We start from the raw sequence: 25,075 nt of genomic DNA, 5'->3' as shown, positions 1-25,075 counted from the left end.
TGGGGTTGGAATGATTAACTCACACTCCTGAAAAACTTTGCACCTGTGCTTAGATGTAACAGGTTCAAGTTCAATTAAAAATATTTTGCTTACAGTTTGGAACACATGTTGTGATTAATTCTGACAAGCATAAACAACTTTGATTGTTTTAAAGTCCAAGAAACAGACTGCAGAGTACAAATTTTCCAGCACTACATCCAAGCTTTTTTACATTACAGAGTTGAGAAGGACATTGTGGGGGGGGAGAAATAAAATGATTTCACTGCAAAGGTCTATTAATGTAAAGAGGTAACTATAATGTGATGAGAGAAACTTAACACCTCCCGATTTACCTCTTTTGGTTGTGAAAACTGGGTCCTTATGGGAGCAAAGGGATCAGCTGGTTCCCTGATGCACGTGGAACACAGCAGTGATACTGAACCAGAGCATGGAGCTGCTCTCCACAGCGCCTCATATCCAACCTCCTGATAACCCACTCATCCTAACTATCCCCACGGGTCACCAGAGTTCACTGATGAGCTGTGACAAATAAGGAGAACACTGTAACTAAGAACATTAGATCTACACAAATAGCATTTAACTTAAATAGAGAAAAAATCCTCTTACTTAATCCAGTTCATCAGCTCCACAGTGTCTGGGTCATAGAATTCTCTCAGCTCTGATAGTTCATCCATTATTCCTGGCCAGAACTAAAATGGAAACAAAATAGAACAACCTGAAGACAGAATGAACAAAACAAGTTTTGGATGGTGGAATTTGGATTCCTCTTAGCTGGCAACTAATCTTGTCCAGCTCATGGGTAAATTGCAAGACACAAGTGTATCTACTCTTCCTAGGAGGGAGGTGGCTGTCACTGCAGGATGAACGCACAGTTTCAGAGTTTGAGATCTGCAGGACCACAACTGCCCATTGTCAATGATGACAAGAGAAGGAAATGCCCCAGGAATTAATATTAAGTTCAGAAAGGAAACATAAAACTAAATTAAAAAAAGGTAGGAAATCTGTATCAGAAGTAAAGATCATTAGATGTGCTGTGGATGCCATTAATGGTATTTCAGAAGTCTGAATTAAAAGAGAACCACTGAAGGCAAAAATAAAAGTATGACAGAATGGCAACAACCAGTAGACCATCGGGGGAAAGCATTTCAAAATTTACTGCAGGCAAAGAATACATAAATCAAATCTGGAGGAGAGAAAGGAGCATTGAAACTGATTCTGAAAAGCTTAACCCTTCCCCCCAAAAAGCTACGGGAACAATGATTTGTTTAAGGGTTAACTGTTTAAGCCAGTAATATTCTAGGGCAGAAGGAAGCAATTAAGGAAGATAATGACAATGCTAATGACAGAGTGCTGTGCACCAGTCTTTGCTACAGAGGATGTTACCTGAAACCTATTCCAAACCTGCTTTCTTTACATAATAAGGACTGCTGGTTTGAAAACTGAAATGCTACAGGAAAAAGTCTAAGCAAACCCACATGATAATCTAAAAAGCCATAAATCATCCCATTTATATAATGCTCATCCAAAACTTCAGAAGGAATTTGAATGTGGTGCTGCTGAGCCCCTCAGCAAACCCAAGCATTCTTTCACTTAAACTGTAATTACATGGCAGGACTGGGGCAGGAGATATAACTGGGCCAATTGAGATATTCTCTAGTTTAACTGCTTACTTGGTACACTTGTTCAAGCACGCCTGGCATCTCCCAGGTGGAGCCATGGCAGCATCACAACCCTGCAGAAGCTTTGGGAAGTACTGCAGTACAACAGATGTATTTCTGCTCTTCAGAAGCTCTCTCAGAGATTAGTAAATTCAGCTGTTGTGAAATGAGACTGTGAAGTCTCATAATGAATCAGAATTTCCTCTCTTCATTACTTACTGCCCTGAATAGCTAAACATTCTGAGAGCTTGGAGTCCTTCAGGGTGGAGACAGAAGGAATGGGCTCTGCTTTGCTTTTCAGTCAGTGCAACCTGCCCTGTAACCTCCTGAGGATCCAGGGACACAGCTCCCTGCTGGGTGCTGGGGCCATTCCGTGGCATTCACCCTGTAGAGGTTTTTAAAGTCACAATGTCACAGTACTGCAAGTTTTGAGTGAGTACAAGTAGTTTCCACTGGAGAAAAATTTTGGCAATGGGGTTTGCTATTACTGAATTGAAAAATTTCCAGGTAGCACTACATTTGATTAGTAGAACCAAGAGAAAACTAAGGTACTTCAGGAGTTCCAAATACAAGAGAATGACAAAATAAATAAAAAGTAAAGCATATGAAAATATAGAAAATAACACTGACAGAACTTTGTCTTGTAAATCAAATATATGTCAGATTGAGAAGACGTGTCTGGTGATACCAGGAGAGGATAAAAAGAGCAGATGGTGCATATCAGGAATGTAACAAACTGCTCAGAAAAGTGAAGGAAATGCAAAAGAGATTTCCACCTTGTAAAAGTGCTTCTCTGGGGTCAAAGTCTTCAGGAAAAGAAACAGTTGTCAAGTGTCTTAAATTAGCCCTGAACTGTAGCTGTTCAGATAGCCAAAGACTGCTCAGATCATGGGTATATGTGGCAATATGTGCTGCAATAAATGTCCATGTTTCGAGCAAAAGGACTTGGCCACGATGAAGATAAAAATGCAGCTGGAGAAAAAATAGGGATGGATAGTTTACTAGCAGAGAGAAATCAAGATTATTTGGCAAATCCAGGAATTAGAATACTCAAGCTTGGGAGCTCACCTTAGTTACCAACAATTTATTCAGGAATTATTGACATGCAAACACAAATTGATGGGCATTATTGTGAAGTTAAAATACAATGAACACAGATAAAGGTGAAGTCTACCTACAAAGCGTAAGAATCGAAACATGAATAATACTTGGCACTGTATTATGTATGTGTTGTGCTATCCGCAGCATAGCTGAAGTATGCATGGAAATACTTCTGCATTTTCACTTTGTCTGAAAGACGTTTCCACTATAATAGTGGAGAACAAATGTAAACAGAAATACAGATGTCTAACAGGTCTCAAAACATCCTGTACCTGAAACCTGAAAGAAAGCTAGCACTGCAGCTGCATCTGCATCTCAATAAATTATTGTTCAGGTGATGCACTTGGGGCTGTAGTAACCACATGCCTCAAAAGAGGCTTTCATTAGCTTATTCAGGATTAGGTTAATAATCCCATAAAAGTCCTATTTTGAGGAACTGCACTGAAGAATAGTTCTTCTGACAAATGCAACAGATAATAAAACACCAAACTGCCCTCCTACAAATTCAAGAAAACTAGCCCTGATGACCAGGGTGGTGTACAGAGAAACTGCCCCTGCAATCTGAGCAGTCAGTGACTGAATACATAAATTCCTGTCTGGAAAAGAGATTAAGTCCATGTTCCAAAAATCTCCTTCCACTGTCTGTTTATAAGGTTTTAGAGAGAGAATATAAAAACACATTCTCACAGAAGCAGTGGGTACTTTCTGGATCTCTCTTTAAGAATTCTTGTCTGACCACTGTCAGGGCACCTGGGACAAGAGCCTCATGGGTCCCTTCCAGCTCAGAATATTCAGTGATTCTCTCAGGCTTCTCATCAACTCTTTCAGCTTTGCAGAAAAGACCCACAGAGAGATCCACTCTTCTGGTAGCTCAACTGCAAGAACTGACTCAGGACAAAAAAACACTGAGAGGTGATGAATTTCTCATTCCCACAGAGAAATTTGAAAAATAGTATTTTTAATGTCAATAAAAATTATTTCCTCTCTTTAGAAGAAAGATGAAAATTATGCTTTTCAAGCAGACTGAGCACAACTAATGACTGCTCTAAAGCCCATGACATCAGTTGTTTCTGTTGACTTCAGAATTGAATCTGACAGGATTTAGGAACTTTACATCTGCTCATGAAGAGTGGGAGGAAAATTATTCCTAGTGATCTGTCACATTAGACTATCAGAATGTCATGCTCTTAGTATCCCCCATGTCAAAAGAAATGGCATTGTTTCTGTCATATTCAGAGATGATGAAAATGGTAAATGACTTAAATGACTTCCTAACCAGCACATCAGTGGACAAAAAAAGTCCTCTAACAGAACAATAAGACAATTTAAGTGGAAAGCAGTTATTTTTTGACTTTTTGTTTCAGTTTTGGAGAGGGGAACACACTACTGGAGTGAACTCTATTAGCAGCTTTCTTAACTGCTTCGCTACTGCCTTTTTAACTGTAACAATGAAATTGATCTTGTGTTTCTCTGAAGGGAATTATTTAACAGACATATTTTCATGTCAGACTAGTTACTGCAGAAACAACTTCTCCATCAAAGTAGACTCTGAGTTTTTTGTCTTCGTGACTACAGATTAAAAGAATGGTTTGCCCATTAAATCAGTGTTCTAAATCTCCCTGCTATGACATATTGACAATCTTGTACATGTTATTGATTTAAGTATGCTTTATGCATTTACATTTAAGTGTTTCACAATAATAATATTCTGTTTCTGCAACAGACAGAAGACAAAACAGGTACTTGACCATTTAATAATTCTCTTTAAAACATATGCGGCACAGCAGTAGAGATTATGATTATTTCTGCTCCTACAATAAATCATTAAAAATGTGACAATCTACATATTATCCACAACTTCGTTAAAACCAAAAGAGACAACTCCCATTTCCATAAAATTATTCATTCAAGTAACACTGGCTACTTACACATGCAATCAGACAAATATTTGTATCTATCAACAACTACTTTGGATCAAATGAGCCCAACTGATCCTTCACAGACAATTTCATAGGCACAAAGGTCCTTGCACTTCAGCTATACCCATTTTTAAAATTAAGTTACAAATGTTGTATGTAGTTATTAATGAAAAAACACCCTTCTGTGAGAAAATTCCATACAACTAAAAAATGCCAAAATATTGAGAAAAAAATTTCTTACCTTAAATGAAATGTACAGTAATGTAATTATGGGTATAGAATACTTAATCACCTGTGTCTAAGACAAATTGAAAAAAAATTGGTTATTTTCACGATACATTTAATAGACTTAAGTTTTCATGTATTGATATCTGAAATATTTAACGTAGTAGAATTTAGAGACTGAATTTTAAGACCATATTCTGATACTGTTTTCAAGTACAGCCCTAATTACAGACCCATCACAAAAGATGGATTTATATCTTTAAACCTATATTCTACAAGGTGGAAAACACTGCCATTCAATATAATTGACTGCAAAGGTCTTCTCAGGCTGCTGATGATTTCTTAATATGGAGACTTTTTTAGTAAAATTGTGGTTATTTTTCATAGCTACATCTATATTGCCATCTAGTGTATTCCAATGGAATTGTTTCTTATAGAAACCACTAGAAAATACATTTTACTTACTAAATTTATACAAATGTACAGCAGATACCTGGTTTAGGAGAACTACAAACAATATCCAACCCTGAGCCTTGACTTGGATAGATATGGTCCAAAACCCAGTGGATGAAATGCTGTGAGTACAGTGCTCACCCTCTGGGATGTGTAGAGATGGAGACACTTCAGGATAAGTTTCCAAACCTCTGTACTGCACAGGCCAAAGGATGCAAATACACACATGTGGGATGTCCAGAGATACTTCATTCTGGAAGAACACAAGCTTTTCATGATCATTTGGAGCTCTGCAAAGCTGCTTGGAGAGCAGTTAATGTCTAGAGAAATTCTGAACACAGTTTTCTTGGACTTTCAGGCCTCTGAAATAACTGAGTACAGGACTGACACTGCACTTTGTTACGTGCTCTTGAGAACATCTCTGTTCCCAAACTTCCATTCTTTACGGCAGTTTTGGGAAATGCCTCAGTCTACAAGTAGAAACACACCAGGAAGAGAAACAAGGTTCATGACCCTATCAGTTTGTGGCCAACATATTTTACACTCATATAAAAATACACTCAATCATCTAAACAAGCCCTTAGGAGAATTAAAAAAAATATACCTCATTGTGCTTAATGCCAGACATCCAAAAAGAACTGTGTGAACTAAGCTGTAGGCAGCATCAGGCTTCAGTGTCACTGTGTATTCTTCCATTTTTTCCTTTAACTGGACTTGATTTGAACCACTAATTGAAGAAATAACACAAACAGCGTTATATTAAGTTCTGTAACATATTTCATATAGTTATCTGCATTTTAAAAAGCACTGAATCCTTCTGAGGCTGGAAAGCAGTACCATTGCTATCAGTTCACAATCTTCTATTGTATCTATGATATAACTAAGCATGATGCCACCAATTTGATGCAGCATCAGGTAATTTCATGTGTAGGTTTCTGGAAATGCAATGGGTTTAAATGGGCTGGATTAAAATGAGATAAAATTGTTTACAGCAAGGCAAGCCTGGTTGCTTGCCTGAAGCAGCAACTCCCATGTTCAGAGGGGCCTTTACTGAGAATGAAGAATTTAACTGGGATTTGTGGGGCTGTGCTGGTCTATCTGGATGCTACTAAAGCCATAGATTGGAAGTAGATTTAGAAAAAATGAGCCCTGGAAGGAGTGGTTATTGCTCGAGGTGTCTAGTCTTGTGAATATATGTGGAGGGCCTTTCAAAAAAAAAGAAGCTGCTTCAGTGTGTGGGGTTCTCCTGTTTTTTTTCAGAGTGGGGTTAAATGAGATAAATGCATTAAAAATAAGGGACACGTTTGGGATTACATTTAGGGTTGCTGAAAATAAGAGCTGCAGAATCTTTTTTTTATTTTTAAAACTGACTGATGCAGTAAGATTTTCAAGAAACTGGTTGAGCAGTACCAAGATGATTTACAGATGACTGACATTTGACAATTACTATTGTAATATCTAATTGTCATAACATAGTTTTAGAATGTCTTGGACACTCTCTCACTTTTCCTTTTATCCAGTCTTCCCTAAAATCTACAGTAGTGGCACCAGTCAGGTGACACTTCTTGAACTTTTGCTTAATCAAGTTTTGTATCATTCCTTCTACTTTTTGCCCAGGTTGTACATGTAAAAATGAGAGGTCTATTGTTGGAGTAAAAGCTTCTCTGGACCCAGGCCCAGAGGGAAGCCAAAGCACAGGGGTTTAATTAAAACCTTTAGATAAGCAGAGATACATGAATTCTCACCAAAGTGAAATAGAAATATAGATTTTTAACTTTTATAATTAAGTGCCTTAAACACTGAAAAGCTGCAGCAAAGAAACCTTAAACCACAGTTCTTACTGCAGCAGTGTTACCTTTTCACTGAATTCTTTACTTTAGACAAAATATAGATAGAATTATACTGTTCCCATTTTTTAGATCGAGTGTTCACATGAACAATAAGAGCTGATAGAAACTGTACACACCAATCTGTGTAATACCTGTGTAACACTGGTGTAAGGCTTATGACTGTTAGAATTAGACCAGGATAGGTTAAGGAAAGGAAAACTAGAATAGTGTGTTAATTTCATTGGTCAATTAATAAATATAATCCACACTTCTCTAAGAAAAAAATTAATTAGAAGAAACTAGAATTAGAAGAAGCAGCTGTTTTCTGCCTGCTGTTGCTGCCATTGCTGCTTGGCTTTATCACGTAACCCCCTTGAACTCTGCCTTCAAGAAAGCTGTGAGACTATGAAATAAAGAAATTAGCAGAACAGCAGCCTCCTCTGCTCTCTTACCCTGCTCCGAGAAGGAAGGGTATCCAACAGTCTATAATGAATGAATTTTTTTTAACAGCAGTTCTGTCTGATTTTCTTCTGTGTTCTGTAGATACCTCAGAATCCCACAGATTAGCTCTGGGAACTGCCAGCAGTGATGCACACTTACAGGTCCTGCTCCTTCACACAGATTACAAAGTTCAGCACAGACTATTCCAGCTCATTTCTGGGCAGTTTGCAGGTAACACCTGGGAAATCTGTGATTTAGAGTGCTTTGCACAGGGAAAACAAGATGAACTAAAGAAACTAACATTTTCTATAGAGAGATCCTTCCCCTGCTTTCCCTCATCTCAAAAAACACCAACCAACATTACACAAACTGCAAAACTTCAACAGCAAAGAGCCTGACTGAATCTAAGGATGTTCCTTTGTTTACATTTTTAGCTTCAATAGGAAGTTACTTACTCTGCCTGATTTCTCTATCACACACCCTACTCCTCAGTAGCTGCGCAAAGCAATCCTGTATATGCTGCTGTATTCACCTGTCAGTTCCTCAGCCAGCTGAAGAAAATTGATAAAAATGTCAACTATCTTAAAACTGTATTTACCTGAGATTCCGAAAGGCAACAATTACAGCTGCTACTGTCAGAAGGAAGAGAACAAATCCGTAGGCGTAAAAAAGCAATGTACTGGAGAGTCTTGAAAAAGTATTTAGAGGTAGTAATCCAAAGGCTTCTTCACAAAGATACAGGTTAGCATCAAAATCTCTAAAAAAAAAATTAAAAATCCTTGTTCATGATGTAATTCATTAACTGATGTCAAAAAGATCCAAGTTTCTTTTTTCCCCAAGAAATTATAAAGTCATAGTTGTGCAGATTATTCTTAGGGCAAGTATGACAAAAATGAAGTAAAACTCAGTGATTTATTATACACATTTGAAATAAGAACAACATGAAGGCTTCAATTAAGGAAGTCAAACAAAAAAGCAAAACTGCAGCTAAATAGTACCTTGTTGCTCCAAATCCAAATTTTGCTTTCAGGAATTTGAATATATGCTCATCTGACTCAAGATTAAGAATTTTCTACAAAGTGGGGAAAGAGAAAGGAAATTGTATTTTAAATATCAAAAATGTCACACAGTAAATAGCATTTTTTGTCATATAAACGAGACTGTAAAGCAACACGGGCTTACTAAGATGAGTGCTTTGCAATCAAAGAAACAGTCAGTTTTAACTCCATTCATTGTAAAGAAAATTCAATTAAAAACTTTGCAAATTCTCAGCAGTACAGATCTACAGCTGTTATAAAATTACCAACTATCTGGTGTTAATTTATGAATTTTTCAAATCCATATATCAAAGATTAGCAAAACGACCTTTAATTTATAAAATACAGTTTTTGAAGTGCAGAGAAATCTCACTGCAGTTTTTATTTAATGATATTATTGTAGACAGCTAACAAATAGCTTTTAGCGTAATATAACTTTTAACTTTTTATATTAAAAATTACTTGCCTACCTTAATGAATTTATTTATGAGGAGAGTCAAGCACAAGACTAGTAGAACATGGAGGATAAGTTTCCCAAGCCTATTAAGCAAGCCACCCTTTTTTAGGTTTTTCTACAAAGAAGAAAACATTAGTATTTCAGTCTTTTTAAAATATATTTAGAACAAAAGCATCACAGGCTATTTGAAACAGGTGATCTGCTAGTCCCGAGCAGCACCAAATTTGTACTAAGGTCATGTAAGCAAAAATAGATACAGAGCCAAGTACCCAGAATAAAGATACATTTTTTGCACAAAACTGAAGGGACAAAGTCATAACTGTGATCTGGCAGAGTTTTGGAAGCAGCCAAACAGCCTTCCTTTGGCAGTGGCCCTATTGTACTTATAGAACTTATTCTCCTAATTTCCATAATACTGTGTGCCTTTTGAAATACCTACTCATTACACCTTCCACCTAAACATGGCAAAGGTATCTTCTGGCTCTGTCAGCTGATAGGATTTTGAGCACTTTTCCATGTACAAGCTCCAGATCCAGATGAGCTGCTCACAGGCAAATGGGAATAGGTGTAGACAACAGGAATGGCCCTGCAAATTCCTTTCTTGTAGTCAGAGGCTGTCACCAGTGCCAGAATCAGAAAAAACAGAACTGTAACTACAGCAAAAAACCCCTAATCTTTGAAAGGAACAATGGATTTCAGGAAGCTGAACTAGACACAAGCCTAGTTGTCCTAGTTGTTACTGGTTATTTTGTTGGAGGCAGATCCATAAATTCAAGGCAAGTCCTGCTGAAACAGTGTAAAGTCCATTTACGCAATTTTTTTTCAGGATCCAAACTGCAGCTTGCACAATAATTAATGTTAACAGCAGTCATGGAATTATAATGTCTGATGTGCTTGGTAAAGCTGCAGTTAGTGTAATGGAATTCATTATTTGATCAGGCAATGTTTGGGTTGCTGTATGCTACAGTAATTCCTCTAATTAGTATTAGTAAATGAAAATTATAATGCATTTAAATTACTTATTTACACACACACACACACACAAATATATATAAATACTCTATTTAGTACTACTACATAAATATTTTGATACCTACCTGGATTGTTCTTGCTATTAAGACAGAAACATTGAAACTTATCAGTAATGATCCAAGAATCATAGAATTGAAGAACTGTAGGACACAGACCAGCAGTAATCCAGAAATCTGAATGATATAAAGCCATGTAACCTGTAACAATAATGAGTTTTTTATGTCTAGAAAACTCTACAGTCATAGCTGCTTTTCTCTCAATATGCTTTATAATTTATTTCAACATCAATTATTTTTGCAAAGAACATATCATCTTGCAGTAAATCATTAAAGGCATTACTATATCCTTTTTCTATTTATGTCCTGAACTATACTTACGTTAATATTTTATGCCCATTTTATACCCAAAGAAGCCTGATCCTACAGTCAAGCAGATAAAGTAAATAACTGCAGTTGGAGGAAAATATTAATTACTTAATATTTGGAAGATATTTTTATTTTCTTTAGTCCAGCAAGTGTTTCTGTAGCCTCTGAGATGTCGTTATGACTAATGAGTTATTGCTCAGTGCAGTTCAGCAATCCAACATCACCTGCCTTCTTAAACTTTGCAGTAATAGTTCAGTATAATCCCTTTCAGGTTATGCTAAACTATTATCAGTGTTCAGCTCAATGTAAACACTAAACCCCAGCTGATTTTCTGATACATTGGTACCAAAACATACATTTCACCTCACACAAAGATCCCGAGTTGCATTGTCTTACTGCAGTGGTGTAAATCAATACCAAAGAGCCCAACAAACTCCAGCACTTCTAAGTAGAGCTCTTTTGAAAATTAGTACAGACTAAGAGTGGTGTGGTAAGTCTGTTTTGGTATAACTCAGGATGAAGCTGGTAATTTGCTGACTTTTAAGGTAGCTGACCAGTCACGTTAAACGTTGACTTGAGCTTGCAGTTGCAGATATAATGAAGAGTTCAGAAACTTAAGTAAGCCACATTTATCTTTACATGCAGCCACCATACTCATTTCAGTTAAATTAATACAATCAATAAAGTTCAAGTCTGCTTCAAATTTAAAATGAATTTACATGAATTACTCTTCATCCTCCTGTAACCTTTTCTAAAGTTAAAACCTTTTTCAACCACTGCAAGCTTTTGCCATGCCTGAAATGATCTTGGTAGAATTTCACAGCAATGTTAATGTCAAAGACAGTGTTTTATCTTCTGCAGTACATTTCTGTTTTGTAAGATTGACTGTCAATGATCCTTGACCTTCTTAGTAAGACTTGTTTTATTTTTTGGCTTATCCAGCTCAGCAACGCAGCAGGGGCAATGCTGTTATTTTGTGGTGAATGTCAATGTAGGCAAGACAATTGCTTCTCCCCAGCAAACTGGTGTTCTGCTTCCCCCTCCTTGTGGTACTGAGCTTGCCCCTGACTGGCAAACAAGGATGCACAATGCTTGAGGCAAAATTCATACACTGCTATGACTTCAGCTTACACAAAGATTTCTTGTGGTACTTTTTTCTTCTGGCAACTTCAGGAGGCCACACTAAAGCTGTGGTATCAGATCAACTGTTAGGATGATGTCTAGAAGTGTCAAATAGTGTCTGAGAAAAAGTAGACAAAAATAAAATAGACATGGACTACATAAAGTGGGAAAAAAAATCAGAAATGGTGTTTTGATCCTTCATTTTTACACTTGCAGGATTCAAAGCACAAGGCACACTGTACAATCTGTATTACTCTGGGCATCAAGGCCACTGGTTAGGAAAATACCTTCAAGACTTTTGGTTTTATGAAGGCAAAAAGCCAAAAGCAGGTTATTTCCAAACAGAAAGTTACCTTTGCTGTGGGAAGCATGTCCAAGCAGTCCAGTATGAATAATGCCAATGCTTGTATTAGCATCATAAACTGGTTAAATTGCCAAGTCAGGCTAAAGAGAAATGTTGCTATGAATACAGCCGTAAGTGTAAGTCTCTGGAAGGAGGGAACAAAGTTTTATTTATCATTTCCTTCACTGAAACACAAACATCAAGCAAAAAGAACCCCCAACAAACCCAACCAAAACCCACCTTAATTTGGTTTTATTTTAAAACCACTTTTAAAACACTGAGTTTTCTAACTGCAGTAACAACTTGGAGGATAACAAACATTTTTTTGACTTAGAAATTCTTGACTTATGCCTATGGTTTATCACTGTAGTACCACTTGCAAGAAAACAGTGCGATCTCAGATAGTTTCAGCCCCCAGATTAAAATGCAATACGTGTGTTACTGTGGTATGAATAGCAGCTACTCGATCAAATGGAGGACCAGTAACTTAAGAACTGTTGGTCAAAGAAACTGTTATCATCCATTTACTTTAATTCTTGCAGATCAGGACAGTTTTCTGTTACTAATTTCATTGAGTCATACTTGTCAGAAATACTCACTTCTTGAACAGGCTGTAAATGAGTTCTGAGTAGGTATGTGATGGCTGCTATCTGAACAGCAAAGAACGGCAGTGCCCAGTTCTCTCTTAAAGGAATGGTGAATTCTACCCTTGTAGTATCTACTCTGTACAAAACAAAGAGTTTCACAAATTTCAAATCAAGAAAAAGCTCGGTGAGAGAGCTTGCAATGACAGGCATCTTTGTGCTACTTTAACTCCTTATTTATAAAAATGGAGGCTCTACACTCCAGTTCCTTCAACACGACTGGCTCTGAAAATAAATGGAGGTTCTGCAAGTTATCCATTGTTTCTGCATCTCAAATGATGTACTTAATCTTCACTAACTGTAAAAAAATATACTATGGATTACATCTTATTTATGAAGCACATCTTGGATAATTTAGAAACGAAAAAACAAACCCCAAACTAAAAGCACTCCCAAAATCCGGCATGTGCATTTCCCCACCACAGGTCATTTTACTTCAATTTTTGGTTTACAAATGTACATATAAGAATATAAACAGAATATAATCTTCACTGTGATCCCAATGCTCTGAGTAGTTTGAACACAGCTAAATTGGTTATGAGCTTCTGGTCATTTTTTGAAGCTTTTGAACATCAGAAATACACGATGGAAGAATTCCCTAAAGAATGGTCATCTGCAAAACCTGAATTAAAAGTTAAAAACAAAAAATAATTCTCTTTTTCCTGGTGTAGAGAAAATATTTGCTAAAAAGGAATGTAAGCAACGTATCAGACGTGCTTAGCTGGAGGAAAAAAGGGTCTAAATGGAGTTACTCAGTAGCCTCAGATGTACTTCATCTGGACAGAAAGTCTTTATCCAAATCCATTCCATGCACTTATTCTATTGCATAAAGGAGAACAAGCTCTCATTGTTCACCAATTATTAGAAAAGATGGACAAATTTGCTCTAAAAATTCTGTAAATGGAGAAGATGACCTCATAAAAGAAATGTGTGAAATACTGTACATTGCACATGGCTTTTAATTACTTTTGTATTTGGAGGAAGAAACATCTTGCCTCCATACACGTATAATTGTTCTGTAGTGGATGTGCTTGCAGATAAATTCCTTTAGAGCTGCTCATTAACATATCAAACATTTCTAGTAGAACCAAGACTGTACTTTTATCTTCTTGATTAATTTACAGGTAACAGCCTATGTCACCAGTCTTAGCTTCATGCCAGCAGCTTATTTCTGGCATAAAGCCAGTTCTTAGGTTTTTATCTCCAAATTGATAATTCTTCAAGTGATAAAGCATTAGAACAGCTCAATTACCATCCTTTTTTTTCTGTGAGTGTTAGTGCAGATGTTGACAGGAATAAAGGGAGAGAGAAGCTGAACTTCTGATGAGCAGAGGTTGTGGAAGGAACCCCTGGAAGCTGGGTGTGAGGCAGTGAGGAGACACCTGAAGGGCTTACATGCAGATGTCTTTAACACCTAAGTGATCCTAGGCTGGAGAAGACAGGGTACATCACCTGGAGCTCCAGACACATCTGAAAGACTTAGTCCACTTTCAGAGACCAATTTAAGACAAAATTTTCTACTCAAACTTCCTGAAACTTTAAAAGCCCAGTTTGATATGTCAGCTCATTTCTGATTATTTTCTAATTATTTTGTGTTATTTCAACATTTTTTCCATTTCCTGGCTAACTGGAGAGAGGCCTTATAGTTTCATGTTTTGCCCAATTAATCATGTAGTTAAAGCTTTAATGCCTTACCTTTGAAACTAGGTACAATTTTAGAAAGATTGAATGTTTAATCTCACTTACCTGTTTGTAATATACCAGCATGCTGCCAACAACCCTGAAAGCCATGTTCCACTAAGAAGCCAGCTTGTTACATACAGAGCAATGACATAAACTGCCTGAAGTCCAAACAAAGTGTAGATATAAAAATAAACAGGCTCTAGGTATTGCTGTAAAACACAAGAATACTGATGTTGACATTAAAACACTCACGGGGCGGGGATTATACTTAGTATGAATTAGGTTTTGCTTTTACAAATTAAAAAGGCATCAGGAATATTTCTAATTAGAAAATATCTACAAAGGGGAGCTATGATTCACTGCGCAATCTTCATAATGCACTTACAATCTAAAGCCATAAATAAATGCCTACCTGAATTGGAAGAATCCTATACAGAATGCTGAGAAACACCTCCTGGTAAACATTCATTCTTTCAAGTATGTTAATTGTCCTCACAGATTCAGTTTTATTGTCATATACTAAACCATGTAAACCTTAATGATAAAGAGAAATTGAAATAGGAGATTGTCATTTTCCCCCTCCATCTTCATTTGAACAGTGAATAACTTTTTCAAAGGTATTTTAGGATCTCTCATCAGAAACTGCAAACTTTGAGTCAACGATTCAGAACACATTACCTCTGAATCAACATGACCTTCTGAGGTCTTCAGTCTCCCTGCTTCAAATGTGACTCACAGCGCTAATTCAAGTACCATATATTTAGTAATGTATAAAACATTTATTTTTATACTTCCATCCCCAGCACAGAATCTGTGGTACATTCTGGATCCTGAGAACTGTTCTTGGCACTACTTTGATCACAGGTGAAGTTAATATTGAAAAACATGTAGTATAAGTAAAATTTCTAGGGAGAAACAGCTAAATATCTAGAAAACATGAGACTGTCACAGAAAGCCTGATCACTGTATATGATTTCCTTGAAAGCTGCTCCTGTGTCACTTACTGTCCAGGAATACAGCAAAAAACATTGCCCCTTTCCCACAAATAGCTCATAGTTCAAATTAAACAACAGAAGAAAGAAATGGAAGTAATAAACTGAATAAACCAGCAAGCTGGAACCTCAACAGATATGAAAGTTGTCCCTCAAAGTGATTGCCTTCATCAGCTCATGAAGGTGTGGCACAGAAACCGATGCATTATTGTGAAATTTATTATGTCCATAACTTAGTGGCTCCCTGACACATGAACAGAATAAATCTGTCTCCAGTACAACTGTTACACTATCTTTCATAGTTATGGTATGCCTTGTTGTTCTCAATTATATTTGGAAAAAAGCCCCAACCAAACCTAAAAATAGCTGCAAAACTTACTTTACAGTTTACAATACCTTGCTGTATGGAAGCAGCCTGAATCATCTGTTTGTAGTAGGAATAATAAAGTCCACACTCAGTTCTGAATGAAATTTCTCTTTCAACCTCCTGCAAGTGAAGTTCAATAGTAAATTCACTTTCCATTTCCTTTTCACCATCATCCAAAGCTGCCTTCAACTCAAATTCTTGCTGCACCAGGGAAACCAACCTCCAGAGAGGCTTCAGTCTTTGGGTTTCTTATTCTACACAACTTACTTCAACTAAAGGTAAAAATACATGGACAAATTAGGGTGAGAGGCAAATGGCTGGGGTGTAAATGACTCTTTTAACTGGAGAAATGTACGTGCTTTTTGTGATTCTGATATGCTGCTTGGAAATATTTTGGCTATTTCACTACTTTTTTGTAATGTGACAAGCTTAGATGGGCACAGAGGCCCACAGCTGGACTGTAAAGCTGCATACCCTTGCTTTGTGCATTTAACCTTTTCTTCCAGAAGTAGTTATCCCATTGGGTTCCACGGCTTTGCCAGCTTAAGGCTCAATTAATTCAGTGTGCTATATGGGGGCTGCACCATAATGCCAGGGACATTTCAGCTGGCAGGGGATGCTGCTGCCCACTTGTTCAACACTGCTTCTTGCAGGAAGCCAGCTGTCATCGCTCTCACTCTTAAATTACAGGTGAAAGGAAAAGGGACTCTTTACTTGGCTTTAGTGCTAGGTGAACTTCTTATTTTTAATTTTAAAATGTTCAAATTATTTAAACGAGGTGCACTTCAAACCAAATACATTCCAAACTATGCCTTTTTCTTGGCTGATATTGCAGCAGATGGAGTCTAGTGAGATCTGAAAGCTCTTTGCTTTGGAATGCACTTCCTTTTGTTACCTCATTAGTTGTGAAGACCTAACAAAATTTAATAAATCCACAATGCTGGGCAACCACACTTAAACAAGATTGCAAGAACAACCAGTCTGAAGAGAACTAACAGACATCTTATACAGAATTATTCTATTATTAGTGATCTTTTTAGTAGTTTGTATAATAACATCCCAGCAAATGTATCTCCTAAGCAGTAAGTTATAAAAGGTCTCTACTCACTTAAAGGAAGTTTATACTGAGATTTGAAAATCCAGTGAAATCCCTGTATGTGGTATATGCAAGTCACAAAAAAATTTATGTGATTTCTAAAAATAACCTTGGGAATTCATCTTTCTTTACAAAAGAATGTTACTGAAATATCAGAATATTACTTTTTCAGAGACTCTTATGAATGCCATTCTGGTTAATGCAACCTTGCACAGAACCCCAAGACTTTCATCTTCCTCATACAGTCCCAACTCTTTTGCTGGAGCAGAATCAACTCTATTTCAGACCTAACATAAAGCTAGATAAAAAAATCATGTTCTTCTTTTCTGTACTGCCCATTATAGGTTCTTAACTCAAAGCATGTGTTTTATTGAAGTCAACTGTTGACAAACCAATATTATTTCTGGTCTGAGAAAAGTCAACAGATAAAAGCACAAGTGATTCAATCTAAGTTCACCATTAAACTCTCCAGCTGCCCTATGACATACAAACCATCATTATACCAAAAGTCACAGACTTGGCAAAATGAGAGTCCTGGATTTTGAACAAGCTCTAGTTTCAAATTCACCACTACTGAAAAATTTTCTAATGCCAAAAAGTGGCTGACTCTTAAATGCTCATAAAGTAAAAAAAAAAAAAAACCAGAGAATGCTAACATTTGGAATTTATTAAGGGGGAGAGAGGAGTCACAGAGGGGGATCTAATTAGCAAAAATGCATTCAAACATGATTAATTTGTAATCCTGGCACCAGCTGTATTCAACCAAATGCTATACTTTATGAGACAAACACTAGTGAGTTTTACATCTGTTTCACGCTAAGATAACATCTGTTTTATTCACTCAAAATACTTTTCCAGTTCTACAGCAATTTATACTTTTCCTGGCATTCCATGTCAATAAAAACACACAGACTTATGGGCAAACATTGTAAGAGCACATGCTTATCTGTCTGTATATTCACTTTGTGAGGTTTTAACAAAGAAGTTACCACTATTCCAAGGGAAAAATAAAGAACACTGTCCTCTGGGACACACAGAGACCTGTATATTATTTCAATTTATGCAATTGTATCCTAATAATATTCACAACCAAGGACTTTCTCTCAAGGGCAGTGCAAAATTCTAGAGCTTAGGATTCCTCAAACTCCTTAAGCAACTCCTTCAGAATGCTGAGCAAGCAGCCAAAGTCTGAATTTGAGTTTTTCTATAAATATTGAGCATAAATAAAGCTCCAATTACTTTTCTTTTTTTGACATAGCTAAAACAAAATTTGTGTAATTGAAACTATTTATTAGCTTTTCAATTTAAGACCAGGAAGATTTGAAAATCTTCTTAACTGTACAAGTAGAAACTCAACACACAGCTGCTGTCAACGTTCCCAGTGGAGAACAAGCCTTCAGCAAATGTATTTAATCCTTGGACATCCCTCCTGGCTGGTTAACCTCAAGCCCATCTGTTTGAATGGCACGTTCCAGATCAGACTTCTGATCCACAGTAAAAGTACCCCTAACACCTCAACAGGCACTTCTGTGGAGAAGTACTACCAAAGTCCCGGACTGCCCTCCTTCCCTTCATGCCTGAGCATTCCCTTTGCACAGTTCTCATTACCCGTTTCCCCGCCTTTCTTCATCGAATCATTGAATGTTTGGGGGTGGAAGGGACCTTAAAGCCCATCCAGTGCCATGCCCTGCACTATCTCAGGTTTCTCCAAGCCTGTACAACCTGGCCTTGGACACCTCCAGGAATGGGGTAGACACAGCTTCTCTGGGCAAAAATCTTTGTTTTGTGTTCAAAATGTGAAGAGGGAAAATACGAGCATATCACAGACTAAATCCTGGCATTTTTATCCTGAAAGACTTACAATCTTATATTTTTATTCCTGACTTCCTGCAAGCAGCAATTTTATTAAAGGAAAAATCAATAACAGTATCTAAATGCTTACTCGGAAGGGGAGAAGAAGAAATGAATGTCTGAAGTTTATCTGTTTTTCTTACAGTATTAATTTGCTATGTGGCCTTGGCTCATTCCTGTTCAAAGTTTCTTCAGAATTTGCAGTTGAACAAGCAATGCAATGGCTGACAGGAGAGGTGGCCCCCCATTTTGTTATTTTCATAGCAGATTCTGTTCCTAAAAGATGTTACACTGGAGGGGCAGCCACTAAACTGCTACTGAAAACCACTGAAAATAGACAAGCCATTTCAGATGTGTTATGCCAGAACATTTACAGAAAACTGAGAAAGGATTTTTGGATAACAAATCTGTTTTGACTTTCACCATCACAAACAGAAATGTTAGCTGGTTTAATGTATATGAGAAGGGATTCAAAATTTTTTCTTCAAAATTATTTGATCAAGATAAGTGTTTATAACCTGTGATCCCTGCTGGAAGGGGACACAAACACAGCTTCCGACTAGGTGACGCCGTTTCCTGAATCTTTTCTGTTTCCTTTTTTTTTGGTCATTCTCTCAGGAAGTTTAAAAAAAAAAAAAAAAAAAAGGAGCAATTGTGTACCTCTTTCATTGCATAAACCACTTTTCAAGACGTGCTTCTTTCAGTTTTTCTGGTAAGAAAACAATTGTACATCTTTCTCCTGTGACCATGGCAAATTGATAATAGCAGGCACATTTACCAGCAAAGAAGAACAAGACTCACACACAGAGCAGCAGCTGAAATCAATGCACTGTTGAAAGCCATATTCAAAATACAGCAAAACAGTTTAACAACGACCAGACAGTTTTTCTAGTTGGGTGAACCATTGCTGGAAGACACCCAAAACAGAATTGGCTTTCGATGAATTGCAATTGAAATTACAGAAAGGCAATCACTGCAAGTGTGCGTGCAAGTTCTGACTCCAATTATTTAGGAGTTAGGAATCATGACTTTGCATAATGAACTCTTTTTACTTCCAATTTTTAGGGTTGAGTACAACTGCATACTTTTTAAATATGCAGTCACAGTGTTCATGTATCATTAGGGTCTTCAGAAAAAAAATTCCATCTTTTGCACCTAAAAGGTGCAGGTACAAACATCTGCCTGGTGCAAAAGTGTCAGAAAAACACTGCAGACCTGCTGCTGCTGCTGTACAATTAGAAGAGTACCTTCATGTAAAAGAAAAGATGACAAAACAAGTCTCCCATTACATCTCTAATTATTTAGTTGCTACACAGACCCTTCTGAGCATGAATTCTTATGATGTGACCAATAGTAGCTTATTGGATGAAAGGAATAAAGTTCAGGGGGATAATAAATTGTTATATAGTTTTTGTATCAGATTTCAGGAACATAAATCCACAAATCTGCCCCATTTGTAGCCAGTTTAGGGTGACTGAAGTTAGTAGTTCAAAATATATGGAAATAGAATTGATTTAGAATTTTTCTTTTCTATGCTGCAGAGCAGTGGTGATGCACTATGGTATTCCACAGGCATGGGGGTTAATAAAGCATTGGATGTGCATTTGTAGTACATCCATTTATTCTATATATTATGTTTAATAAAAATAGAATGAAATCACCTTTGCATTTCACTAAGGAAGGCAACTGTGAAATTCTGGGGCAAAGGTTATACTACAGTCTTCCCTTCTGAGAATCTGGGCAGCAGTATGAACTAAAATAAAACTTACTCTTTTCCAACTTTTTGAAAGTTCAGCTAATATTTGCAAAAATATATGCTTTGGCCAAACTATAAAATGTTAGAGAAAAAGGCAAACTTTCCACTTATTTTCCATGTAATTCCTTAGGGTCTTATCTTTCTTAGTATATATTGTGTGCTGTAATGACAAGATTAGCCAATTCAGAAGTGCTGAAAAACACGTATATACCCCTAGAGACCACACTCCTACACACAGGCACAGAGACATCTGTGTATTGTTTTATAGATATTGGGATGAGCCTGCCTGCCTCAGCTTTGCAGGAAATTTCAGACTCCTCACACAGTCTTCTCCTCCCATACTACTCCTAAAGCAGTATTTTGTTTAAAATTAGCACTGTAGCCCCATGCATTCTCTGGTGGAGATCACATCCCACTGAATAAGGGACACTGTGAGACCAGAGAGTATCTGCAGCTCTTTCTCCTTTAACCTGCTGGTAGATGAACTTAATGCTTTTTAAAATCTTTCCATCAAATTGGCTGAAATTGCTCTTGTTCCAGTGTTACTAGCTATCAATCACCTCTGTGGGATGAAATAAGAGCTACAGAGACAACAGAATCCAGACTACAAAAAACAAAGGGGGTTTATTTCAGTTTTGATATCTAGTGGCATTCTATTATACTTAAAATGAAAACAATCATTATCAAATGAAACAAACGTTTCATCCACTGAGGGGATAACTTAATTACAAATACAGAATTGCTTATCTCAGTGAACTTTGTGCTCCTCTGGATCAGTCTGACAGAATAAAAAAGCTGTATCCATTATGTTCATACATTGCCACAAGCCCATGCCTGCTTGTACTTCAGTATATACAACACCTTGAAATTATTCACTGCTTGCTTTTGGAAGGAAAAGGCAAACCCAAGGCATACCTTCAATATACTGTGTACAATCTATCTGTATCATCAAGGGAAGATCGTGGTGGGTATGACACAGTACTGCATGTATAATACAACAGCAGTTGTTTCGGTAAATGCAAATTATTTGTATTAGGGGAATATAAATGTCTCTGCGACACAAAAAGTGTGTAGCATAGAAAAGACATATTGCAAGGCAACTATTCCAGTTAAATATATGTACTCTTTGAATAACACAATACACAGACCTAGCAGAATGAATTTTAGGCATTTGAAAGGGAAATGACTCACCTGTTCTTTTCTCTGGTTAAATTTAGCTATGGGTACAGCTGCATTATTTTCTCTGCAGTGATTCTAGGAAAAAACTAGTCAGTCCTGGGTCTTGGGAATGGTTGGGTTTACATCAGCGAATGGCTGAAATGTGTTTTGAGGTTTGCACATTTAGGATGACATTATATAAAATTAGTATTGAATACCAAGAGACTGTCCCTAAACTGTATTACAGTATCACAGTTTAAATACAACTGAGGAATTGTGTGCCAGGATTTTGCATATTGTTTCTTCTAACTGTTGGTTCTTATTTTAATTTTAGATTGCTTTGGATAAAAGTAAGATGATTCTAGAAAAACATATAGTAAAATGTTGAAATTCTATTGTAGATAAAGATCAACATTTGGAAGAACCATTGCTACAACTCAGACAGGAGCTCTTCAGCAATATTTTTAGAGAAAAAATTGGGGACAGGTATTTATAGAACTGAGGAAGTACGGTGGGAAGGGAAGCACAGCTTTTTTTAAATTGAATTTTTAGAAAAGAAATATTCTGGTTTTGAGCAAGACAAATACATAAACAAATGAAATTTCAATTAATGCTCATATTAATGCTCCACAAAAGCACTGATGGAACTAGGAAAATGACTGTTACCTTGATATTGGAAAACCACAGGTCATTTTCATGCAGTGTAGCCACATAAACAGAAGTAAGAAGTCCAAGAGAGATGGCAAAAATTCCACCAACAGTTATTGAGAGTATGTTCCACAGCTTTCCACCTGTAGGATCTTGGAAGAAAAATATTTCAGTCTGTAATTGTGAAACACATAACTGAACCTATAGGGATTTTGGAAAGCCATTTATACATTGCCTATGCTAGTACAGTTCACATTCTCCAGGTAACAGGACACCTGGTTTTAACACATCTTTATGGAGATGTGTTTTTTATTTTCTATATAGGAAAATCAGAGTATTTTATTTACATACAAAGTGAAATAAAGTGTGCCTCAATTGGTATACTTTAAATTTAAGATCACCACGATCCTACACAATTTTAGCTCGATGCCATAACTAATTTGTATATCTGATTTGGAATATCTTCCAGAACTTTTTAAATTCAATCAATACAGGATGACTGATCACAAAGCAAGAAATTCCTGTCTCCTTCACAGGTCTAAAAATGGCTTCCTTTTTTGGGTGGTTTGCTCGGTTTTTGTAAAAAACAACAGTGAAGGTTCAGAAGCCTCACTAAATACCCACAAAGAGACTGAGCAGCAGCCAAAGCAGCCTTTGGTAATGGTGTCATGCTTTGAATTGCAGATGGCCTCCTGCTGACATCAGAGCAAGATCAGGGATGGGATGATGGGAAAGAAAGGATGTGTTTCTAGGTACCTCCAGCCCTTCACTGTACACTTACATTCCTGGGGCTTGAGTTTGCTGGGGTTTTTGTTTGTTTTTATAAAGCTGATGTAAGGTTTAATACGGATTAGTGATCTGGAATTGTGTCTTTGAAATGGCTGTTTTATACTGTGTGTGACATCTGCTTAAGGGTTCCAACCATCCAAGTCCATGGAACTGAGGGCTGGGCTGCAGAACTATGATCACTTTCCCTTTTTGTATATAGCCTAAGTGTATTTGTGCAGAAACAACCATGTAACTTTCCTTTCACCTGCCCAAATGCAGAGAAACATTTAGAATTTAGATCAAAACATCCCTTAGAAAAAGTTAATCTAAAAATCTCCCCAAAACCAATGAACTTTGTCAGCTCTAAAGCTATAATTCCATACAAAAATGTTTTCAGAATTTCATTACTTAAACAGATCCTGGAATTAAGACACTTAATGTCTCTCTTTTAAATTTACCGAACTAGTGTCCTGTAAATTAAAAAGCAAAAGTTTGCAGTTAAATTCAGATTTTATAAGCAACTTGCCTATTTTTAAGATGAAGACACCTCATCAGCTGTCTTCAAATCCTTTTACATTACCAGTGATTTGGACTGGGATTCTTTCAAGAACTTTGGATGGCTGCATACAATTTGATAGTGTGTCACTGATAATAAATTGAAAAAGAATTGTTCTCACCAATTTAAATCAGGATTTTAAAATAGAGACAAGACTGACATGCAGCAATCTACATGAGACCCTCTGTGTCATCCAAATAATTTTGTGATATTCAAGTATGGAAATGCATTTGGTACATACCTAGTTCTGACCTTTGCTTAGGACAGATCAAAAGCTAAACACTACTAAAAAGCCATAACATCACTTTTCATTACCCACCAGACAGAATTTTTCCATCAGGCTTCACATTTGTCTCCTCTGAAGGCTGATCTTCAGCTGCTTCTGTGCCTTTTCCAACCCTTCTCTGTCTTATGGTTGTCATGATGCCAGTCACTTTAATTCATTATTCTTCAGCCTGACTCCTAAATGGACACACATGAGCAATGCATCTTCCTACCCAAACAGTCACTTGATACTGTATGAAATATGTGAAAATAGAACCACATCTTACTGACATCGCAGACTTTGACTTATAGAACTCTACTATACCTAAAGTCTCTTACCAAAATGCAAGGTTTTTCTTTAAATCTGTACCACTCAGAGAGCAAGTGAAAGTATAGAAAGCATTATCCTAAGTTTATAAAGAATTGTGTTCACTATTTTACATACTCTTGAACAGGTTTTCAGAATGGTTCATTATTTTGACTGCCCTCACTATTTTAGCTCTTGATTCAAAATGCACACCAGGTTCCCCCTTTTTAAAAAGTCTGATACCTTCAAAAAAAAATTAGTCTTTTCAGCATATTTTAGTTGGGTGCCTAAAATATTAAGCCAATGATTTAAACCCTGGCTTTCAGGAAATCCCCAATAAAGGGGGCCAAAACATGCAAAAACGATGCCAGAGAACACGTGTTATAAAAAACTAGAGATAACATTAAAAAAAAAAAAAGCTTGATGTTTTATATACCATAGAATTTGAGAACATCACAAGACAAGACGCTTAGCCAGTCACTGCCCTATCAACTGCCAGGTGCGCTCAGCTCTCTGAGCACGGTCCATACACAGAACTGCTCTCGCCCCGCCACTCTGCAATCAATGCCATCCCACCCTGAAGGCACAAATCCGCTCCATCCCCAGCGAGCAACAGCTGCTCCTTGCGCTGCCACCGGTGTAACTGGCTGCTGCTGGCAGCGCTGCAGGGAACACGCCTCAACCACGTAACTTTGTTTAATGCTTTTACAGCGGATTAGCTTCGCCTCCTCCTCACACACCTGGGAAAACACATGGGGAACTACGCGAGCTTACGGTTTGGAAGAGCTGGTTTGTAGCACACCTGACAATTAATTAGCAAAGGCAAGATGCTCATCCCCTCGCCGCTCGCTGTGCGCGGTGCCAGCGCTCCTCACACGGCGCTGCCGCAGGGCTCGGCGCCGCCGGGGCGGACAGGGACCCCCCCGGCCCCGAAGCCACGGAGCCCCGGGCCCGGGGCAGGGGCAGGGCCGGGCCCGGGGCTCCCCGCGGCCTGCGCGGCCCC

General features: G+C 37.4%; 1 protein-coding gene across 6 annotated transcripts in view; it reads right to left on the bottom strand.

The window, feature by feature from the left end:
- Positions 1 to 25,075, bottom strand: part of DPY19L3 (dpy-19 like C-mannosyltransferase 3) — a 35,993-nt gene that overhangs the window by 10,334 nt on the left and 584 nt on the right. For 3 of the 6 annotated variants that reach the window (XR_006015966.1, XM_042027612.1, XM_042027610.1), the window contains exons 2-16: positions 23,821 to 23,963; positions 22,196 to 22,329; positions 15,698 to 15,788; positions 14,722 to 14,843; positions 14,373 to 14,518; positions 12,582 to 12,705; positions 11,993 to 12,127; positions 10,218 to 10,349; positions 9,134 to 9,235; positions 8,625 to 8,698; positions 8,225 to 8,383; positions 5,961 to 6,083; positions 5,498 to 5,609; positions 4,920 to 4,976; positions 607 to 689 (exon numbers count right to left, since the gene is read on the bottom strand). Coding sequence is in view for 3 of the 6 variants with exons in the window: in XM_042027612.1 (XP_041883546.1) it covers positions 607 to 689; positions 4,920 to 4,976; positions 5,498 to 5,609; positions 5,961 to 6,083; positions 8,225 to 8,383; positions 8,625 to 8,698; positions 9,134 to 9,235; positions 10,218 to 10,349; positions 11,993 to 12,127; positions 12,582 to 12,705; positions 14,373 to 14,518; positions 14,722 to 14,843; positions 15,698 to 15,788; positions 22,196 to 22,329; positions 23,821 to 23,923 (1,697 nt within the window). In the remaining 3 variants the exon portion in view is untranslated. Of the gene's footprint in view, positions 1 to 332; positions 520 to 606; positions 690 to 4,919; positions 4,977 to 5,497; positions 5,610 to 5,960; positions 6,084 to 8,224; positions 8,384 to 8,624; positions 8,699 to 9,133; positions 9,236 to 10,217; positions 10,350 to 11,992; positions 12,128 to 12,581; positions 12,706 to 14,372; positions 14,519 to 14,721; positions 14,844 to 15,697; positions 15,789 to 22,195; positions 22,330 to 23,820; positions 23,964 to 24,874; positions 24,980 to 25,075 lie in introns of those variants that run through there. The other 3 variants (XR_006015965.1, XR_006015964.1, XM_042027611.1) reach the window with 2 other exon arrangements.

The sequence above is a fragment of the Corvus kubaryi genome, unplaced genomic scaffold, assembly GCF_017639235.1.
Source record: "Corvus kubaryi isolate FWS band 111438036 unplaced genomic scaffold, C.kubaryi_AGA036_p1.0 37300, whole genome shotgun sequence".
Lineage (NCBI taxonomy): Eukaryota > Metazoa > Chordata > Aves > Passeriformes > Corvidae > Corvus > Corvus kubaryi.
Note: the sequence above shows the minus strand (reverse complement) of the source record. Positions and strands in the feature narration are given on the sequence as shown.